This window comes from Equus quagga, chromosome 17 (genome assembly GCF_021613505.1).
Source record: "Equus quagga isolate Etosha38 chromosome 17, UCLA_HA_Equagga_1.0, whole genome shotgun sequence".
Taxonomy (NCBI): Eukaryota; Metazoa; Chordata; class Mammalia; order Perissodactyla; family Equidae; genus Equus; species Equus quagga.
In genome coordinates, this window is record NC_060283.1 from 19349988 (window position 1) to 19373144 (window position 23157).

General features: G+C 34.2%; 1 protein-coding gene across 1 annotated transcript; it reads right to left on the reverse strand.

The window, feature by feature from the left end:
• Positions 1-5648: 5648 nt before the first annotated feature.
• On the reverse strand, positions 5649-6614 carry LOC124229560 (olfactory receptor 5T3-like). The gene has a single exon (XM_046644835.1). It carries the CDS (start codon positions 6609-6611, stop codon positions 5649-5651), a length of 963 nt encoding a protein of 320 aa, XP_046500791.1. The 5' UTR covers positions 6612-6614.
• Positions 6615-23157: the final 16543 nt, after the last annotated feature.

Consider the following 23157-nt stretch of genomic DNA (forward strand, 5'->3'; position numbering starts at 1 on the left):
TCATTCATCTATTTATCTGTTCAAAAATACTTTTGAGAGCCTACTATGTTGGGGAGAAACAGAAAAATAATGTCAGGGACTATAGACACCATTAACAGAAGCAATGTTGAGAGGGGGATAAAGTATAATGTTGTTGTAAGGATAGGACATATTTTAGAGGTGCTACAGTGTATATCTTTATGATGATATGATGGTGGAAACAAATCTGAATGAAGCAATGTAACATGGCATCAATAATTCCTTTCAATGACCCACTTGTAAAGATGGGCAGACAACATATATTACCAGAAATTTGAGTAAACTTTCTACTATACAAAGGAGAAAAATAGAAACAAATCTTAAAATAAAAATTAAAAAGGTCCAATTTCCAGTTCTACATGTAAGGAGCTTGGAAGTTGCCACTCCATCCTATCAACAAGTGAAAAGCTGAACACACTGAAAACTCAGCAACACTTTTTGAATTCTCAAAACAGTGTCCTCTTATTGGAGAGACAAACAGGTGAATATAGAGAGTTAGGCTTTCCTGAGCAGAGACTCAGAAGCAGAAACCACCATGGGAACCACTGCCTGAATGGGAACCTGAACTGTAACAAATTGCTGGAGGCTCAGTGTGGACAACTCTGAGAGTTAAAATTTGGAGGAGAATCCAGTCATAGGAGGGCCCCCAAAATATTGTGAGATTTACCTCCAGGAGCTTGACCAGGTTCCCACAGTATGTATCAGATAAATTCCTTATGTTTCCAGCAGAAGGAAGCAAAAGGAATCATTTTGAAAGATGCAAAGCATTCTATTTTTAACAAAGCCTGCCCTCACGAGAAACTGGTAAACCAGAGACTAGCCTGCTGGGATATTATCTCAGTCTAACTAACTTGGGAGAAGGGACATACCAAATTTCAGCTCACTCTAGCGATCCAGTCCCAACCAAGGGCAAAGAAAAAGACTAAGACGTGTTTTGAAGTTCATAGTCCAGAGGCATAGGCTTACTAAAGTACTGAGACCAATCACAAGACTGCAGAACACTTTCCCAACTCCCACACCTCATCACACCATTAATAAAGGTCTATGTATAGCAGTTCCTTTTATCCAGTAAATTTTGTCTAGCTACCAAGAAAAAGTGACAGTTCATACTAAAAGGAAAAAAAAAACATAATTTGAAGCCAAAGACTAAGTTTCAGACTCAGAAATGACATGGATATAATAAGTAAATATCAGATCATGAATTTAAGATGACTCTGATAAATATGCTAAATATTCTAATGAATAAAGTAGACAACATGAAAGGACAGATGGGTAATAAAAGTAGAAAGACAGAAATCCTAATAAAGAACCAAACAGAAATGCCAGAAGTGAAAAATATTTTAACTGTAACGGATAATGCCTTTAATGAGCTTACTAAGTAGACTAGACATGGGAGAGGAAAGAATCTCTGAACTTGAGGCTATATCAATAGAAATTTCAAAAACTGGAAAGCAAAAAGAACAAAGATTGGAAAAAAAATCATAGAGAATATCCAAGGTCTGTGGGAAAAGGAAAGAAGAAATATTTGAAAGAATAATGAATGAAAATTTTCCCAAATTAATGGCAGACACCAAACCACAGATCCAGGTTCAGAAAGCTTAGAGAACACCAAGCAAGATAAATGCCAAATAAAAACTACACGTAGGCATATCACATTCAAAGTACAGAAAATCAAAGATGAAGAAAAAATCCTGAGAGAAGCTAGAGGAAAAAAAGATCTCATCTATAGAGGAACAAAGATAAGAATTACATCCAACATCTCTTCAGAAACCAATCAAGCAAGTAGAGATTTGAGTGAAATAACAGAGTAGTAGGAAGAAAATGTATATGTTTATGTGTATATCTTATGTGTATACTTGCTTATGTATGTTTAAATATAAGTGAAATAAACGACCAGCAATGACAAAAGAGAATGGATGAATGAATTACAAAACTAAACATACTTTTACTATATAATACATTAATTCCACTCCTTGGTATTTATGCAAAGGAGCTGAAAACATATCCACATAAAAAGCTGCACACAGATGTTTGTACCATCTTTATTGATAATTGCCAAATTTGGAAGCAACCAGCTGTCCTTCAGTAGGTGAACAGATAAATAAGCTGTGGCACATCCAGACAATGAATGATCATGCAGTGCTAAAAATAATGAGCTATCAAGGAAGGAAAAGACGAGAGAAGGAAACTTAAATGCATATTAGTAAGTAAAAGAAGCCAATCTGAAAAGGCTACCTACAGTGCAATTCCAACGATATGACATTCTGGAAAAAGAAAACTATGGAGACAGTAAAATGGTCACTGGTTGCCAGAGGTTTGGGAGTGACAGGATGAAGAGGCAGAGCAGAGAGGATTTTTAGGACAAGAAAAATACTCTGCATAATACTATAATGATGGATTCATGCCATTATATATTTTTTCAAACTATAGAATATACAACACCAAGAGTAAACCCTAAGGTAAATGATGGACTTTGAATGATTATAACATGTCAATGTAAGTTTATCAATTGTAAAATATGTACCACTTTAGTGAAACGTGTTACTAATGGGGAAGGCTATACACTCGAGGGGACAGGGCGTATATGAGAAATCTCTGCACCTTCCTCTTAATTTTTCTGTGAACCTAAAACTGCTCTAAAGAAAGTAAAGTCTTAAAAATAAAAGAAAATTACGTAAAACTGAAACAATGCAGACAGAGAAAAATTACAGAAAATTCTCATTAATAAACCCAGAATTTGCCCCAAAACACTTCCTTAATAAAATATGTACAAACAACAACAAACAAATTAAAAATGAAAAAAGAAAAAAGAGAAAGAAAAATAAATAGATGACTACTTTGACAAATTATATCACAGAAGACCTCTATTAACACCACAGCAAGGATTTTTAAGGTGTCAAGGCACCCCAAAGCAGCTGAATCTTGTTGGAGTCAGTGCTTTCTTGGCAAGTACATGGTAAACATGAAAAGGGAAGTATTAACAGGATCTATGACCCTTGGGACCTAGAAATTTAAAAAACCCAACACCTCAAGAAGAGGACAATTTACAGAGTGGGCATCTCAGCTCAATCAAGCTGAGAAAGTCGAAAAGCCCTTACTTGCTCCGAGTGGCACACACATCCAGGCTCAATGAGGGATTCACAAAGAGACTGTAGGAGTCCAAAATGTTTGGTGGTGCAGGTCATGGAAGATCTTAGAAAGATGCAGTACATACTCCCTTCCAAAATGGCAGGACTTCACCTTGAGGAAGAACATTCTAAGAGACAAATGTCAATGAATAGGGAAGAAACTTTGGGAAGGAAAGTTTGAAATAAAGAAGGGGCTTCTGTAAGATGTAGGTCTCAGGAAGTACTGTTAGAGCAACATATAATATCTAAAGCACAGAGTGTCACTTTGAAGGTAAGGTCTATCTGGTTATGGGACTCAAGGAATTCAGGTAGAAGTGCTAATGACTTAGGCTTAGCTATGAGCGTCTAAGCAGTTATATAAGACAATATTTTAAGACAATGAAAATATGTGAGTGAGTCTTTGAGCATGAAACTGGAAAAGCCAGCTTGACCTATCTCCAACCTACACATGTACCTTCTTATGATAGTCAGAATGCCCATGACTAAGAAGAAGCATTAAGTAGAAGACATGAGGTCAATAGAAGTGTAGAGAGCCTTCCAAACTGGAAAAAAGAACTGCAGAAAAGTTGTGAAAGTAATATATTGTGTAAGAGGTGCTGTGTAATGTATTGTTGAGGTAATTTAAACTTAATAATCCTTTAATGGGATGCCCTAAAAATAACTCCCTAAAATGAGAAAAGTCCTTAGGTTATATTTGATGTTTTAAGGAGATTGTCTTATTGCAACTAAGGTGATTTTACACACACAAAAAAATGAATGATAATGAAAGGAAGGAAGGAAGAACACAGCCATATATAATTAACATTAAATGAGGATTCTTTGCAATGAAAATGAGGTCTGCAGGAGGCAGGGCTAAACATGGTAGAGACTTCTGTATCCTAGTTCTTGGGCCTTGTCACTGAGGAGAGGTGACATCTTCAAGGGCATTACAGAGGGATAGGAGTCAAAGAAAACTGGAGTCCAAGCTGAGTCAGGACCAGGCCTGTAGGGAAACCCACAAACATGAGCCAGGGCTTAGTTTGGGAAGAGCCCAATCTGCTAGACTACTGCACCTTATTCTCTGAATTGTGCTTGTCTTTTGTCATTCTTGAGTTTAAGTATAATCTTTGTAAATGCTAATGCCCAGTCTCTGTATTCTGTGAGGAAACAAAGAATGGGTTTAATGTCCATGCTCTGGATGAAATAATAAAATAATAAATGGGGGAGAAATGTACCCTTACAAAAAGCATGGTAATGGCACCAGGAATATGAACACATGTCTGTGGTCTCCAAACCACAGGTTGGGATTAGATTGCTGTCAACGTGTAGATCTAAGGATGGAGCAAAGTTCTTTGAACTGGAGTCCAAACCAACAATTCCATGGAGAGTGCTCTGAGATTCTGTGAGCTGTGGTTTTGCTATGGATTAGGTGGTACTTGAGCAAGCTAGTCAGGTATAATTATAAAGTTACTGACAATTGCAAATATTGAAACAAACAATTTGAGTCATATGAGATGAAAGTTAATACTATACATTTTAAAGTAAAGATTACATGCATATCTGACTCTATGTGTATATACCCGTACAATATAGGCCAATATTCATATGTTAAAATCCTAACCCATGTAGCTCAGAATGTCAGTATGTTTGGCAGTACTGTCTTTTTGGAGATAATTAACTTAAAATGAGATCCTTGGAGCTGGCCGAGTGGTGTAGTGGTTAAGTTTGTGTGCTCTGCTTCGGCAGCCGAGGCTTCACAGGTTTGGATCCTGGGCGCAGACCTACACACCTCACATCAAGCTATGCTGTGGAGGTGTCCCACATACAAAATAGAGGAATATTGGCACAGATGTTAGCTCAGGGACAATGTTCTACAAGCAAAAAGAAGAAGATTGGCAACAGATGTTAGCTCAGGGCCAATCTTCCTCACCACACACACAATAATAATAATAATGAGATCCTTTAGAGTGGACCCTAATTCAATATGACTGCTGTCCTTATAAAAAGAGTTAGAACAGAGAAATACATGGAAGAATGATGATCTGAAGACAGAGGCAGAAAATTGCTTTCTTCAACCCATGGAGAAAGGCCTCAGAAGAAACCAACCCAGCCATCACCGTGATCTCTGACTCCTAGGTTCTATGACAGTGATAAATAAATTTTTGTTGTTTAAGCCACAATTCTGTAATTTGTTATAACAGCCCTAAGAAAATAACACAATCTGTATCAGCATATATATACATATAAGTAATTTTATGTATATACGTATGTGTGTGTGTGTGTATATCTGAGAGTGAATTAAGTAAGAAGCAAATAGATGACAGTTTTTCTGCATGTGTGGAAACTGCATGGGTAGAGGTATGACTCTCATCTTTATGCAAAAACATGTAAGAACAACAGAAAGATACTAATAAACTAAAACAGAACATTTTCATCATAACTTCTTGATATGGAGATAATGAACATCATTCTCAACTGGTTTCAATTTAATGATTAGTGTGAAAAATCTGCTTTATTGACACATTAATTTTTACCAAACACTCTTTTCATTGCACCTTTTACATCTTTGTTCCTTAAACTGTAGATGATGGGATTCAACATGGGAATCACAATGGTGTAAAATGTCGACACTATCATGTCATGGTCCAAAGAGTAGCTGGAACTTGGTCTCACATACGTGAAGAGGATTGTTCCGTGAAATATTGACACTCCAGTTAGATGAGAACCACATGTAGAGAATACTTTTTGTCTCCCTTCAGCAGAATGAATCTTCAGAATGGCCACCAGAATGAAAGTATAGGAGATCAGGACAATCAGGATAGTGACTATCTCAATAATGCCCACAAAGTAGAAGAGTAAAAACTGGTTTGTGTGAGTGTCAGAACAAGAAATAGCAAGGAGAGGAGGAATATCACAAAAGACATGTCTAATTTCATTGGATGCACAAAAAGATAGGCTAAATGTGGCCCCTGTATGCACTGAAGCATTCAAAATGCCACCAACATAGGAAATAATGATGAGTGGCACAAAGACCCTGGTTGACATGATAGCTGAATACAGCAGAGGGTTGTAGATTGCTACATAGCGATCATATGCCATTGCAGCCAAGAGAAAGCATTCTGCGGTCCCAAAGGTAACAAAGAGAAACATCTGTGCTGCACATCCAAGGAATGAAACATCTTTTTTCTCTGACAGGAAATTGACCAACATTTTTGGGGTCACAACTGAAGAATGGCAGGCATCCAAGAATGATAACACACTTAGAAAGTAGTACATAGGGTTGTGGAGCCGGGAATTCATAATCACCAATACAACCAGTCCCAAATTGCCTATCAGAGTAAATATATAGATCGCTAGAAATAGCAAAAATAGGAAGACTTGTACCTCAAAATCATCTGTGAAGCCCATCAATACAAACATGGTGACTTCAGTTACATTTTTCATCTGAATCCTGTATAAATCTAAATCTGATGTCAACTGTGACATTTCAGTTTTATTTATAGGTTTTAAAGCAATATTTTTGAATACAGAACCCACTCTATTATATCCTCTTGTTTGTTTCTTAGAAAGGCATGTTGAAATCCTTGGCAGTAAAGAAATAGGCAGTGGTGAAGAAGTTGGGTCCAAGTGAATGAATTACCCTGTTAAATTAAAGAACTATCTTATTCAGGATTGACTAAATTTTCCATGTTAAAAACATGCCAATTTATGCAGTTTAATTTCCAATTTATTTTCTGTTAAATTTACTACCATTTAGTTTCATATTGCAATCTGTTAAAATTCACGGGGATAAATGAATACAGGAATTTTTAAATGCAAAAATATTATCGGAGAAAGTAAACATCTGAGTACAAATCCTAGATTTTCTACAGTGTGTGTGAAATAACTTTCTTTAATGTTCAAAATTATTAAAATGGGAGGAACCATAATTATATCACAAAATTTTGTTGCATTTAAATGAAAAAAATCAATGTAAAAGTTATTTAAGTTTAAAATCTTTCCAGATAACTAGAAAGTGGGATAAATTAGATTTACATTTCAACCTGTCATGCACGATACCCTTTTCTGACCAAACCAAGGCAGGTTCTCCTTTCGGCTATGATCCCATTCCACTAGGACTTCTGGAACACTGGAGAACAGACAGCAGATGTTATTCTGGATACAGATGTACCTGCATGTAAACAGTAACAGCATTGGTTTTGTTTTTTAGTTTTCTCTCTTGATCTACATATCGCTAAGTTGTCCATTTAGGCCTCCATAGTTCACTACACTCTTAATGTTTTTCCAAGTTTAACTCACTATCAATGTAAGGTTTTTCTCTATTCATATACTCATCCTTTCAAAGTCCTTGAGTGTATTGTTGAGACCTATTTCTGCCAAATCACGGCCATTCCTTTAATATATTTTAGTTTCTTAGGGAGTTTCTAAAATTATTATAAAAGAAAAACTACATGATCATAAAATTTATAAAAGCTATTGCTAAAAGAATAACTCATTACATAAGCCACAAAGTAGTGTTTTATTTCTGGTGTATTTTCCTATGCCATCAGACTGTTTCTCATTCAGTGGAATATGAGAAAAGAAAAGCGCATTAAAAAAAAGTGGAAGAGTCACCTGTATGTGAACTGAAGGCTACATTACTGAAACAAAATGAAATCCTTCATCTACCATGTTTAGGAGAAAGTTTTCAGGACTGGGATTCTTGTTTTTCCTTCAGTGTGGCATAGACCAAATTCTATTTAAAGGAGTGAAAAATCTGCAGTATGCACAGCCAGGGACATACAAATGCTTTATATGCATGACAAGAAACGCATCACATTTTTGTCATATTGAGCTCTCCACACATCAAGGAGTGAGAAAATTAGCTTAAGAGTATCAGAAGAAGAAAGCTGCAGGATTTTATTTTCCCAGAAAGGTCTTCCCAGATCCATGTGGAAGATTGTTTTTTTTAATCCAGAGAATAAAAAGCTTTTCAAATGTGGAGAAATTGCTCCCCCCCAAATTACCCATTTAATCCTTACAGAATTCTAGACTAAAAAAAAATAGTTAAGCTAAATTTTGACTTCTGTATAAATAGAGATAACTCACACATTACTCTTGAGAATGCACACACACAAATGTGTCCTAACAATTTCTAGTTTAGTTTGAATGGTTACATTAATAAAATAACATAACTTTCAATTAATTATGTAAATATGTATTAATGTATTATTTGAGCATTAAAAAAGTCATTTCTATTTAAAAAATTTCTCATTCTCTTTGTTCCCCCCCTTTCTCTCTCTGTCTCTCTAGAACATATGGGTTATATACAAAAATATTAATAAAAGACAGTCAGGGATAAAGTGGGAATTAGGCAAATAAGAAGAAACACAATGAAAACAAAACAAATATGCAAGCAAAGTTTGAAAAATGAACCTATAGACCTAAATACATAAAGGAATCCATCACAAAATACATGCTGATTGTTTACAGGTGAAATTTCAGTGACATTACTATTCTAATACTTGCTTAACTGTGGTAGAAGATTAAGAACATTATATCTGGAAGCTACATTCTGTATTAAAATCTCTGATATAGCATCTAGTGACAGTGTAACTTGGAAAATTAACTTTATCCTTCCAAACCAAAGAATAACTAAGGTTGACCAACTTTTCAGGTAGACCTTGTTCAACTGCATGAATATGGTATGATTGCAGAGTGCATATATATAACATACATTAAACTTATATAAAATTAAAGTGTTTTAATTATATGTGGATGAATACTTATGAAATATGACTTCTACATCTGAACTACAAAATATTAATAAGGAGTTATAAAATTACTTCTTCATCAAAACATTGAGAAATAAATAGGCACCAGACCATAAGCTAAGTATTTCTTCTTTTAGTTATGCATTATGTTATATAGCACGACACTTAAGATATACTAAAAATCCTTTCTCATGACATTAAAACCAGTGAATCCCGATATTCTATGGTATTGGGCACCTTCAAAATACATCTCTGTCATTGCATTCTGACTTTGGGCATGACAAGAGAATAACAGCATATTTGCTTAAATTCCCCTGATAATTTTGTACATAATTAATTTCTCGTAACTCCTAATTTCTCTTATTTTATCTGTATTATAAGAAGGTGATGCCTGAATGAAGATATATCTTATTCCCCATTATGTCCCATTAGAGCAATTATTCCTTTTACTGTAGGGAATTGGAGAAGGATAGACAAAAATTTTCGGATTTATTTATTTCATCCAAGATGTTTCCTAAACAGGCATTTTTGTTAGCTAATATTTAAGGAAATTAGAACTGTTTGCTTTTATGTCTGAATGATTTCACTGTAAGAGATAGAGTCTAGAAAGACAAGAATATAGATGTTGAATTTTTAACAAAATGTGACCATTTTGCAAAACTAAAATCAAATCAGTTCCTCAACTCTCATACATTAAGAAAACAGACAGCCAAGAGAACGCTACCTCAAGCACCAAGCTTGAGAAGAAGGAAAGCTAAGAGAGCAGCTATCACATGTTGTTAACCGGCTACTAGAGGGTACAAGTTTTGTGAACATTTTCTTATGTAATTTACATAGCAAACTGCAAACTAATTCAGTGTCCTTTTATAGATGAGAAAACTGAGAACCAGCCTGACCTATAACTTGATCAAGGTCACAGTTATTTACTATCTGAACCAGGACTCAAGTCCAGGTTTCTCTGTCTCCAAACTGTAAGCTGTTTCCACTTGACCATATTGCAGACCTATTGTGATATGCCATAACTCTGGAAATGTTATCCCCTAAAAACAGCACGAAATAATATCCTCATGTATTTGAACTCTTTTATAAAGCCACAAGCTTAAGCAGACCGTTATACTAAAAAAACATATTGAAGTATCTTCTAGACCAATTAGCAAATTAGTAAATTATATATAAATTCATTTATATCCTTCCATGAGAAAGATAAAATTATGATCCCCAAATGGCATGTACTCAACGGTTGCTTAATAGTTAAATTTTTCTCCATTTAATAATTTTCCTAATATGAACTATAGCCCCTTATTTCTACTACCTTTATTTGGACTATTATCTTCAATCAAGCAATTTAAATCAAGTTCCTAACTTGCAAATCTATAGACCTAAATACATAAAGACTATTTCCTCTTGACCCTGCTATGTTGCCTGGACTTCTCTCCTTCAATTTTTAATTCAACTCTGAGTTAACTAGAAATTTCTATCTCATATGTAAATATTAAAGCATATAATCTAGTTTGAGATTCAAGGTTATGACTTCTGAAATATTTTGCAAGTGTTGAAAAACCTTTCCTCTTACCTGTGGAAATGAACTACTCACTCAATTAAGGTGTGGGATGAATACAAAGCATTTGGACCCTTATACCAGGTTCCTAAACTCTTCTTAAAGTCCACAGGGATGTTCCAGGGAGAAAACGTAATAATTCTCTTCTGGGACAGAAAAGTAACAAGATGATTTTGTTTTTTTCTGTGGTAAACAAGAGAATGGTTCTGGAGCAATGAACTACATGATACAAATGGTTACCTGAATGCACTTTGGCCTCTAGTATAAAATGTTTCTTCAGTGGAAAAAGAATATGTATCAGAAGGGGAAAAAAAATCTGATGATACAGAACATAGACTTAACTGTGATACTAAATATCTATGTGCCATTGGGTTGATGATTTAAATTCTTTGAAATCCAACGTCCCCTTCCTGGGACTATAATCTGTTTACTTCTCTCAAAATCCTTTAAACATGTACATAATGAAAGAATATGAAAGCCTAAGCTATGACAGAATTCACAACCACTTAATAAACAGTACTAGACTTAGTTAACTTTTAATGTTCTATGTGCTTCTAGGTGGTATGAGAGATATATTTAAGTTCATTAATTATTTAATAGAGGAGATAAGATAAAATATATAGATAGGAAGCATTGGCAGAGGAGATGGAACAGTATAGAGATAACTATAATATTCTATGTAATGGAACATTAGAATATTAGAGATCTGACAGAGATAAAGGTCAAAATTTGAGCTGTGCAGGGTCTTGTCCTGTCTTGGTGACCCTATATAATAATCTGTAGACTAGTACTAGGATATGTTCTTAAGCAAATTCTTCAAAAAATTATGAAAAATACATAGATGCCTAAGCTCTGCACACAGAGATTCTAAATTAGTTCATAGGGACTGTTGGTCATGGAATCTGAATTTTAAAAGAAAGAAGAAAAGAAGGAAAGAAAGAAAGATGATACTGATAAGCAGCAAAACTGTGAACAAAGGATCTATTAATTAAATGCAATCTCAAATTATCTATATAGTCAATGCAATCCTAATTAAAACTGAATAAGCATTTTTTTCCAAAAATTGACAATTCTACAATTTACAAAAATGGCAAAGGAACTAAGATAGTCAAAGTAATTTTGAAAAAGAACACAGTAAAACTCACATAATTTGATTTCAAGATTTACCTCAAAGGTAAATAATCAAGGGAGTGTGGCATTGGTGAAAAGATAGACATTTGGATCAATGAAACAGAATAGAATCTTCAGCAATAGATTGACGCAATATAGTCAAATGAATTTTGACGAAGTTCCTAAGGAAAATCCATGTAGGACGGATAGTCTTCCTTTTTCTTTAATGATGTTGAATACGTCAAATAGCGTCATGCTACAAAAAAGACACATTGACTCATTCTTTGCGGTTGTCTCAAAATGAATCTTAGACCTCAATATAAAATCTAATACTCTACCATTTCTAGAGAACGAATAAGACATTTGTGTTACCAAGGGCTAGTCACCAATTTTTGTACAAAACACGATTGGAACAAGAAATAATAAATTGAACAACTGGACAATTGGAGCAAGAAATAATAAATTGTACTTCATCACATGTAAAATCTGCTTTGTGAAAGAGACTGTTGAGGGAATGAGCAAACAAATCACAGACTTGTACAAAATATTTGCTAAACAGATATTCAATAAAGAACATGAATCCAGAATATATAAAGAACTCCAAAAACTCAACAATATGAAAATAAAAGGAAAGATAAGCAACAAAAAATGGAAACAAACTTGAACAAACACTTCAACAGAGAAGATACACAGATTGCAACTAGTCACATAAACAAATGTTCAACAACATTTGCAAGTAGGGAAATACAGTGTAAAATTACAATGTGATCCCATGTGCCTATCACTCTGTGTTATTGACCTGGATAAAAGAAAGAATATGGATACAATAAGAACTGTATGCTAGTAATTATAACAGCTCTATTCACATATTCTAAAACTGGAAATAATCCAAATGTCCTTGAACTACTGAGTCAATAACCTGTGGTACATCTTTACAATGGAATATTATTTGGCAATTAATAGGAACATACTCTGGTATTTTCAGGTACAAGGATGGATCTCAAATACACCCTGTTAAGTGGAAGAAGGCAAACTGGAAACCTCACCTTCAGTGTGATTCCACCTATATCACATTCTAGATGTGCAAAGTTATAACAATGGGGAACACATCTGGCATATCTGTTGTTGCTAGACCTGAGGGTAAATGAGGTGACAGACTACAACATGGTAAGAAGAGATTTTTTTTAGGGTGATGGAAATCTTTTATAACATGATTGTGGCTGCACAATTGTATGTGTCTATTAAAATTCATATAACTGGTACCTATGAATGGCAGTTTTTCTGTATTTATATTAAAATTCAATGACGGTGACTTTTAAAAACTATTACCTAAATTAATATTTCCTTCAGAATAATGTGATCTTTATAGAGCAAGTAATGATGAGAAAAAAGGATAAGGTAGGTTCTGGGTGTCGCCTAGGTTCTACTTCTTAGTCTTGGTCTTGTTTAAAAGGTTCTGTTCAGTTTGAAAATTCATCAACATGTACACCTACAATGTATGTAGTTTCCTCTATGCATATTTTCTTCAATAAAGTTAAAAAGGAATCAAAAAACTTCTTTTCTTGTAACTTTTCTAATACACTCTATAAATCTGTTACTTCCGTGTTCTTTGTATCAGACTATCATTTTACTGATAGACTCATTAATGAGATGGTTATAAACTATTTCTCTGTGTTAATTTTATGTTTGTGTAAGTCACATTTTTATCATTTTAAAAATTGTAATTTAGTGCATTTAGGTATGTCAGTTTCTATCAAATCTTAATTTTCTTACTTGACTTGAAACTGATGTTTTCCCTATCTCTCTAGCTTCTCTTTCCTTCAGTATTCTTTCTATAGTGACCACTCATTCTCATATTTTACTCAGTTACTTTTGATTTCTGAAGTTTTATTTGATTTTTATTTTCTATTTTACTATTTTGAATTTTCTGAATCATATTTTCACAACCTTCCGATGTCTAATCAGTTCATTTCTGACATATTTGACTTTCTTGAAGCTTTAGTCACTTAAAAAAATTTCATTTTATATCATTTTAAGATACATTTAATATGATATTCATCTGATTGCTGTGTGGCCTTATTTTATGCTCTGATTTAGTAATATTTGGAACGTTATTTGGTTTTTATTTTTTTCAATTTAAATATCATTATGCGGAGTTCAATAGTGATCTTTTTGTTCCTTTGATGTGTAAATACGATGGGCATTTTGACTGTCAGAAGAAGGTACATGTTAAGTTGGAGATACCTCAAGGTCACTTTTCCAGTTTCAGGCTCGAGGAATCACACTCCTGTTTTTATGATGGCCTTCAAATGTGATTGTCTAGCTACTTTAACTCTCAGAACTAAGCTTGACTCAAGAGTACTTTCTACCTGCTGTTTCTTGTGTCTAAACAGATATTGCTTTCCAAAGGAGTACTCTGCACTTTAGACATCATGTTGCTAAAACAGTAATTTCTGAGTCCTACATCTTTCAGAAGCCTCCTGTGTTGAAATTTTCCTTCCAAGTGTATCTGCCCTACTCATTGACATTTTTCTCAACACCTTCCGTCACTAGCTGAAGCCCTACTTTTCACAGGAAGCATTGCCTGAATATTTCTGAGATCCTCAGTGACCCATAGCATCATTTCAGTCTCTCACAGTCCCTTGTGATATTTGATTGAATTTGGGTAGGGGGGAACATCTAGAAAATTGAAGAAAAATAACAATTAGACTATGCCTCTATTTTGCACCAAGATTAAATTTCTCTATTTTGGTTCTAGGCATGTCTTTGTGTGCTTATTATGTTTGTCTATATCAATCAACTGATTGACAGATAATTTTTATTTAATCTGAGTGAACTCTCAATTCTATTCAGGATTCACAAAATTACATTACTTATGACATCCTACAGAGCTTTAATTTTTTTATGTCCCCTCCACCTTTCCATGACATTTTTTGGACTTTTCTTATTACCTTGAACAATAATGTTCCAATAAGCTAAAAAGATATAGTTTATTCATTTAAACCACACAATTTATAATTTTAACCGAGCAAAAGTGTAATGAATTTGATTGACTATATATCCATCTGCTACATTCTGCAAGAGATACATTATGATTTTACATTATGTATGAATAGTTTACCTTATATACTGACTTGTTGCAGTATAAAATGGCTTATACTGCAGGATGAAGGCACTGATTCTCAGAGAAGTTAGTGCTAACCCAGTGTCAGAGCTATGATGATATAAGACTGTGTCTTATACGTTAAGATTTCATATCTAGTGTCTAAACATATATTTTTTTCTTAAGGCATCATTTTAAAGCAGAGACCAAATAACTTGATTCATTTTATAAATATCAACATGTAGTACATTATTCCAGAACCATTTACTTTTTTATTATTGAGTAAATCATCACGCTGCTATTTTGAACCAGAAGATAATTGGGGCACATTCCCCTTGGGGCATCTCCTGTGGGTTTTATCTACAGTTGTGTAAGTGGGTACAGACAATTTAAGTTAATCATATTTATAGTGTAGTTAAATCTGTCTGTTCTTCAAGTAAGAGAAAATTTCAGATCATTTGATGAATTTGTTAGGAGGTGGGACCTAAAATATCAAGGTCAAATATGTTACAAAATCCTCAGTACTAACTCCTTTAATTGTTGCCTATTCCATAGGTGAATGGAATGCATTCACCACAATCTGATTCATCACCATCTGATTTATGACGTCTAAGAATTGAAAAACAATAATTCCAGGAATAAATAAAAAGAATAGTAAATATGTGATTTATGTTTGTAGAAGTAAAGAGAATGCTCCAAATAGAGTATATGCTTTCATTTTCCTGATGACAAAAGACAGACTAGTTCAAAGTAAAACAATCAGGAAATTTATCAAAAGAGGGCAAGAAAACATTTGACCAATTCAAATATCTGGGAGCTTATATTCTGATGTAATGAGAAAAATAATCAATAATTCCTTGAAGTTTATTTTGTCAGCCATTTAATGCAGAAACTCCTTCAGATTACTACTGATTTCATAAGGTTTCTCTAGTCTTAATGCCTTAAAAATATCCAAATACATCAAAGATCATGTTTTGTTTTATTTCAGTGGATGTGGTGAGGGGAAAAGTCAGTTGCGGAATGGAGCCTCGGTGTAATAAAATGCAGTAAAAAATGGTGAATGGTGCATGCACCATGATGGAGACCTGGGGTGGAATCTTGGCTCTAGCGCTTATTATCTGTAATAATGTGTGCAAAAGTCCATTTCTACAGCTCCATAAGCTGCTATTATTTCTCTCCTCCTCTGCAAATTTAGTGTTTCAATGTTGAGCCCAGGATATTTGGAATATTCTGCCTTCTATTAAAGTGAATTTTTTGAAGAGGATTTATATTAATTATAAAAGATGATTCTATATTATTAAATTCTTCAAGAATCATAGTCATTTTCTTTTTATAACTCTGAGTCTTTTCAATATGTACTAATATTGATTGTCAAGTCCATCTAACAGAATAGTTTTAAAAGAAATTTAATTTCAATTAAAATTGAAACCAATTAAAACTAAAATTAAAACTTCAGTGTTTAATATTGTAATTTTTTGCTATCTTATTTACACAGAGCAAAATTAATCCCACTGCAATGTGACAAATGGGATTGTCATGATCTGTATGCTTTTTTGTTTTGTTTTGTTTGTTAATAAATCATACAGTTCACAAAACTCCTTTATTCTCTAAGCCACAAAAAGTACAGAGAATGAAATATCTAGTTCAAAGTTCTGGTCAACTATGTTTTTCAATTATTTAGTTCTAACATTAGTGTTGTGGCCTCATAGTTGCTAATTTTTAAAAACAAATACATGTAATGACAAAAAATTCAATTGTATGGGCATCTTAAATTTATACCCAAAATTTACATATTAAAAGGAAATTCTTTAAATATTCATTGTTTCACAGATTTAATTAATTTGCCTGGATGTGCCTTATTGTGTCTACTTTGTCATTTAAATTTATTGCTATTTGAAAGAGGAGTAAACTTCGGAGGGAAAGCCCAATCTCACATGAGGTTTTGAATTATGAATCTGAGTGAGGAGCACAAACTTTTAGATTCTGAATCCTATGTGATTGTCCTTGTACCAGGTTATCAACGAACTGATGGCAAGAATTTTATTGGGCTTGAACTTTTTCTTGTGACTCCTAATTGCATTAAAACAGAGATTGATTTCACTAGATTCAACAAAGTTTGTTTTCTATTTCTCTCTTTACCTTATCTATGTAAACTTGTCTGCATCTCCCACTGGTGTCGATGAAAATAATCCATAACCAATCTATAAATGAAAATTTGGGTGAGTTTATTCTGAGCTTAAATCTTAGGATTATAACCTGGGAGAGTCTTTCCACAAAGGAACAGAGCACTCCAAAGAAGTGGGGGTATAAGGGTGGTTATATACCCTCAAAGAGTATATTTCACATATGATTGAAATGTCCCTTTTACAATAGTCATGAGGCTGCTCTGTCAGCACAGCGATTGATGGAAATAGCAGATAGGTCTGCTGTCTCAGTGAATGCTGCAGGGTGGCAGGTCTGTTTCCTTGAGCTGGGCAGTCACAGATGAGCGCTGCAATCAGTTCCCAGCCTAAAGAAAGATGCTTAATCTTTAAGGAGATGCCAGCGTTGGGAGGGGGAGGGAAGTTGCACCTTTATCTCAAGGGCCTCTTGCTCTTGCCATAGGGAATCTCTAAAGCAGATATACAATGCATGCTCAACAGCCTCGGTCAAGCCCTTTTGGAAAGACAAGGTCAGGCCGAATTAGGTTTACACCAAATGGCTTCCTCATATATTCCAATATATCCTATTACTTGCCATTTTTATTTGTCACTGGTTAATATTCATGTCACCCCTCCTGCAGCATTTTTAAAATAAGAAATATGTATTGAGGATTTTCCAAATGATTCATTAAGAATTTTTCAAATAAAATGATATATTTAAAAGCATCTTATAGTATTGTTACCGAAACTGAAGTGAGTTCGCTCACCCCTTGCGCAGCAAGCCAATCTCTGACACCGGGGGTGGTGGAAGAAAGTAGGAACTTTATTTTTGCACAGCACTGAGCAAGGAGAGACGGCAGCTAATGCTGAAATCCCAAACTCCCTGAAAAGCTAAAAGGAAGGGTTTTTATTTGGGGTTTTAGGTAGGGGAGGGGGAGCATATGGCCTTGCTGGTCAGAGCTTTCCCACCAGCCTGTCTTTGGCCTTGAGACACTTGCAGAGAGGAGGGAGCTTGTGACCTTGCTGGTCAGCAGCTTTCCCACCAGCTCCTATCTCTTTGTGGGGAGGAGATGGTCCAGGTGCTTGTCCTTGATGGTGTCTGTCTCCATGGAGAATAGTGGATTCTGGAGTCAGGAAGCCAGAGAGTAAGCAGGGAATGAGTGTTTTGGTTTTAACCACATTTATGCTGGGTTTAATGTGGGGAAACTGATACCAGGGTCGGTATCAGTATTAGAGCCACTGAAAAATATTCAGTTAATTAGAATAAGTGATTTGACTGACTTATTTTTTTTGTTGTAACTTTTATTTCTAATACATAGGATTCAACTTAAATTCTGTCTTCTCCGATGTCTCATAGGAATATTTCTTATTTTCTTTTCCTTTAATCTTTCCAATAATTCTATTAAAATATTTTTTCCTGATATTGACAATTTTTCTAAGGAATCCTGACTTTGTCTTTCCAAGAAGATTGTTGGTCTATGCTTTCTTCTTCTATCTCTATTTCTAGTTCAAATCACTCTTTCTCTTACTGATTGGATCCATGTCAAAGTATTGAAGCTGGAGCTTGATTGTATTATGAACTTAAATAATGTATTATTTGCAGCAGATTATGTGCCTTCAAGACTGACTCAAATTTTCTATGGGTGGATATATAAAAAATAAAATAAAGAGCTGTAACAAATAACTTGAATAAAATCTATCCTCCACGGGCTGGCCCATGGCCCAGCAGTTAAGTTCACATGTTCCACTTCAGCAGCCCAGGGTTCGCCAGTTCAGATCCTGGGTGCACACATGGCACCACTCAGCAAGCCATGCTGTGGTGGGAGTCCCACATATAAAGTGGAGGAAGATGAGCATGGATGTTAGCTGAGGGCCAGTCTTCCTCAGCAAAAAGAGGAGGATTGGCAGCCAATGTTAGCTCAGGGCTAATCTTCCTCAAAAAACAAATCTATCCTCCAACTTGTGCCATATTATGGACTAATAATGGAACTTTGAATTCGGGTTTAAGTAACACTTTAACTCCTAATTTGATTAACCATGGGATTATACAGGAATGATTTTTTCTATGCCTTCTAACTTTAATTTTTTACTATTTTTTTACTCTCAAATGCTAAGTTTTATGTCTAGATGCAAAGATTGTTTTTTGTTGTTATATTTTTAATTACTAATCTTTATGAACTTATTTGTTACTTTTAGATAATATTTACTTGTTATTGCACTGAATCCAAAATCAACAATATACAATCAAGCATAACACTCTGAAAGAAAAATCATATTTTTAAATTTTTTCCTGTAATTCTCTCAATTTTACCATAGAATTTTGAAAAAGTAGAAAAACATAGATTAGAAAGAATTTAGATTTACAAAAACAATACATATGACCGAACATTTACCTAAACAGGACAAAATAATGCTAAGCATATGAAAAAAATAAGACAATGTGACATTAAAATGCAGAAGAATGAGAAGTCTAGCAGTAGACAAACACATATGCACCTTGTTCTACAAGAGTCACTGATATGCAGAAGAGAAAGATGCTTTTTATTTAATTTTAACGAATTTTGCTAGAGAAATTGGATAACTACATAGAGAACAAAATGAAAACTTATGTCCCAGGACTTCCACCTAGATATGAATGTGTATGTCCACAATAACACATGAACAAAATTGCTCTTAGCAGTTTTACTTATGATTTATGTTATCAACTATAAACAAAAAATGTCTATTATTAAGAGAACAAATAAATAAATTTTGATATAAAGAAGTTAAATTCCACTATGATCAGAAAATATACTCTATATGATTTCAATTATTGAAATTTGTTTTATGATGCAACATAAAATAAATTTTTAAATATTGCATGTGTGTCTTAGAGAATGAATATACTGTAGTGCATAATTTTCTAAGCATTTCTACCAGGTCAATTAAATTGATCATGCTGTGATTTCATTTTTATTTAATTGTTCTATAAATTACTCAGAGAGCTATTTTAAAACCCCAAGCTATATTTGTGAATTTTATTATCTCTCTTCCATCAGCTTTCCTATAAGTATTTTGAAGGTATTTTTTCAGGCACATAAAAATTGAGGATTATTTTTCCTTCCTATTTAAGTTGTTATTTTACCATTAAGAAATATTCCTTTTTATGAATAATAATGTTTTTACCCTTTAATGTTTGACTTTTCTGGTATTAATATAGTGACATCAGCTTCCTTTAAGCATGTGTTTACCATGGTGTAACTCCTTGCATCTTTTTATTTTCAGTCTGTCTGTGTCCTTGGAACTCTTGTAAACAGCATATATTTGGCTTGTGCTTTTTGTTATTGGTTGGTTGGTTGTTTTCTTAATCTACTCCAGTAGCACTTAACCTAGGCAAGTTTGACTTCCAGGGGACATTGACAATGTCAAGAAACATTTTTGGTGTCCTAACTGGGGAATGGGAATACTGCTGGCAGCAAATGTTAACCTCCCACGAACAGGACAACCTCCATAGCAAAAAATCATCCAGCCCCAAATGGCAATAATGGCGAGCTTGATAGACCCTGATTTACTTTGGCAATCTTTGTTTTTATATGTAGTAATTGTCCTGGCTGATTTTACATGGAGCATCTCACTATTAGAGTTATATGTTTTCTCGGAACTTTATGTCTTCCTTGTTGTGTACTGTTAAGTTAATCAAGATTTCCTTACTCAGTTTTGTCTCATTTATTAGAGACTTTTATCTAAATATTTTGATTATTTTATTGGTTGCAAGAGAAATTACAACATGTACTTTCCGTATTACAATCTTTTAAAAAATCAGTTATTTACCACATTTTACACTGGAAGAAACTTACAGCAGGTTAATTCACTTATTCCTTTCTATCATTTATGTTATTTTGTCCTGTATTTACTTCTCCACATGTTGTCATCCCCTTAGAAAATCATTTTTGGTATGGCTTTAAACAGTCAATGTTGTTTAATATTTTTCAGATATTTAACCTTGTGAATTTTGTTCTCAATTATATTCTGTATTTCCATTGGGATAATTCCTTCTGCCTAAAACTTCTTTTGGAATGTCTTACTATATAGTCTTAAAGTTTCTCTCAGTTTATTTTTGTTGATAGTAGCTTTATTTTTCCTGTCTATTTTTGAAAATTTTTTCCCTAAGGATAGGCTATTAGGTATTTACTTTATTTTTCTTTCATATCTCAAAAATCTCAATCCGTTTCCTCTACGTTTTACAGTTGAAAAGTTTATACTTTGACTAGTTTATCTAATTCATACTGTTGTTCCTTTGATCGTGATGATCCTATGTATGGGTTTCTCTGCATTTTTTGACTTTTGGGATCTTCTGCCCTTCTTGAATATGTTTGTTGAGTGTTCATCAGTTTTGGAAAAATTTTAGTCCTGTTATCTTAAAATATCTATTCTATCCATTCTCTCCTTTTCTTCTGGTACATGTGTACATGAACTACACATATTTCACACCATTTCATTGGGTCACACATATCTCCTATGCTCTGCTCTATCCTCCTAATTTTTTTCTCTCTCTCTGTGCTTTAATTTAGATAATTTACATTGTTTTGTGTTTGAGTTTATCAATCCTGTCTTCCACTTTGTCTGCTATGGTCTTAAATCCTTCCTGTGAGTTCTTATTTTCAACTTTTGTGGGGGTGTTTTAGCTTTAGAATGCCTTTTGTTTCAGTGTTTTTTAAAAAAATGTTCAATGAGATACAATTGCACAGAAAACTGCACATATTTAATGTATACAATTTGATGAATTTGGACATATATATTCATGAAATCATCACTGTAGTCAAGGTAATAGACATATCCATCACCTTGAAAAGTTTCCTCCCACTTCTTTGTTTTCTTTTTTTCTTGTTGCTGTGGGAACACTTAAAATGAGATCTACCCTCTTAAATGTTTAAGTGCACAAAACAGTATTGTTAACTATATTATTCATAGTTATTATATAGATAGAATATATGTATACAACATAGAATATTGTTATTCATCCTGCATAACTGAAACTTTATATCCATTAAACATAGGTGCTCATTTCTCCCTGCCCCCAAGAGATACCTGCACTCCCATGTCCACTGTGACATTATTCATGATAGCCAAGACATGGAAACAACCCAAATGCCCATCATCAGATGAATAGTTAAAGAAAATATGGTATATTCATACAATGGAGTATTATTCTGCCTTCAAAGAAGAAGAGAATACTATCATTTGTGATAACATGATTTAACCTGGAGGGCATTATGAAAAGTGAAATAGGCCAGTCACAAGAGTACAATACTGCATAATTCCACTTACATAAGATATCTAAAATAACAAACTTAAAGAAGCAGAGAATGCAATGTTTCTATTTTATTTAATTCTCTCTTGAAGTATTTTATCTTAAACCATTTTTCTAACTTTTCTCTATTTTCGTTAATATGTTAATCACAGATTACATAAGGACCATAGAAACTAGAGATAATGTTACTTTTCGGAGATGAGGGTTTCACTCTCTCTTGTAGACACAAAGGATAAGTGGCTGACTATGTCAATAATTCAATTATTAATCAGGCTGGTATTAGACTGTTTTGGAGTTAGACCTCATTTTTTCTTCTGGCTTGTCCCAGTTTCAGTAGGGAAGGTTTTCCAAAGTTTTGATTAACAGATGGGCCTTTCTGTCTCTCTCTCCAGCCCTTGAACACTGCCAAAAATTTGGTTTTAACTCTTTGGAGTGTGAGCTTAGCTTCCTGCCCTTCCACCTTCAAATCACAGCAAATATCTTGAGAGGGTTGCTGGCCTTGTGTTTGCTGCAGGCTTCTACCTCTGGTGGGACGTTATCAATCAAACAGGCAGAGACAGAAAGATGTCACTTTATTTTTCCAGCTCAGTCTGAATCTCCTTGTGCTTTAGAAAGTAAATTCTATTCCTCTGTGCCTGGCTTTCAGCAGGATCAAAATCTGGCAAACGTTTTGAGAAAGAGATCTACATTACATTTGTTTTTGACTCTTCCGTCTACCAGACATTTGTGTCTTCTAAGTGCAGCAAGAGTGGCAGAAATTTCACTGTGCCTCTGTGGCCCAGAAAGAGCTTCTTACAGACTCCACCCTGTCCCATCCAATTTCCCAGGGGGAAACAGTTGGATGTTTAAGGTCCTTTATAATCCATTTCATCTTGTCAGCCCACATAACTGCTTAAATCTCCACTGTTTTCTCTTTCCCCCAAAGCAGCCGCAGGGCGCATATTCAGAATCAGTAGCCCTTCTTTTGGTAGCTCACAATCTGTAATATTTGTATTATTTGGGGCACAATCAAAAATTCGTCTTTATAGAAGAATTTTGTACAGAAAACTTCTTCTTTACAGAAGTTCCCCACCAAAT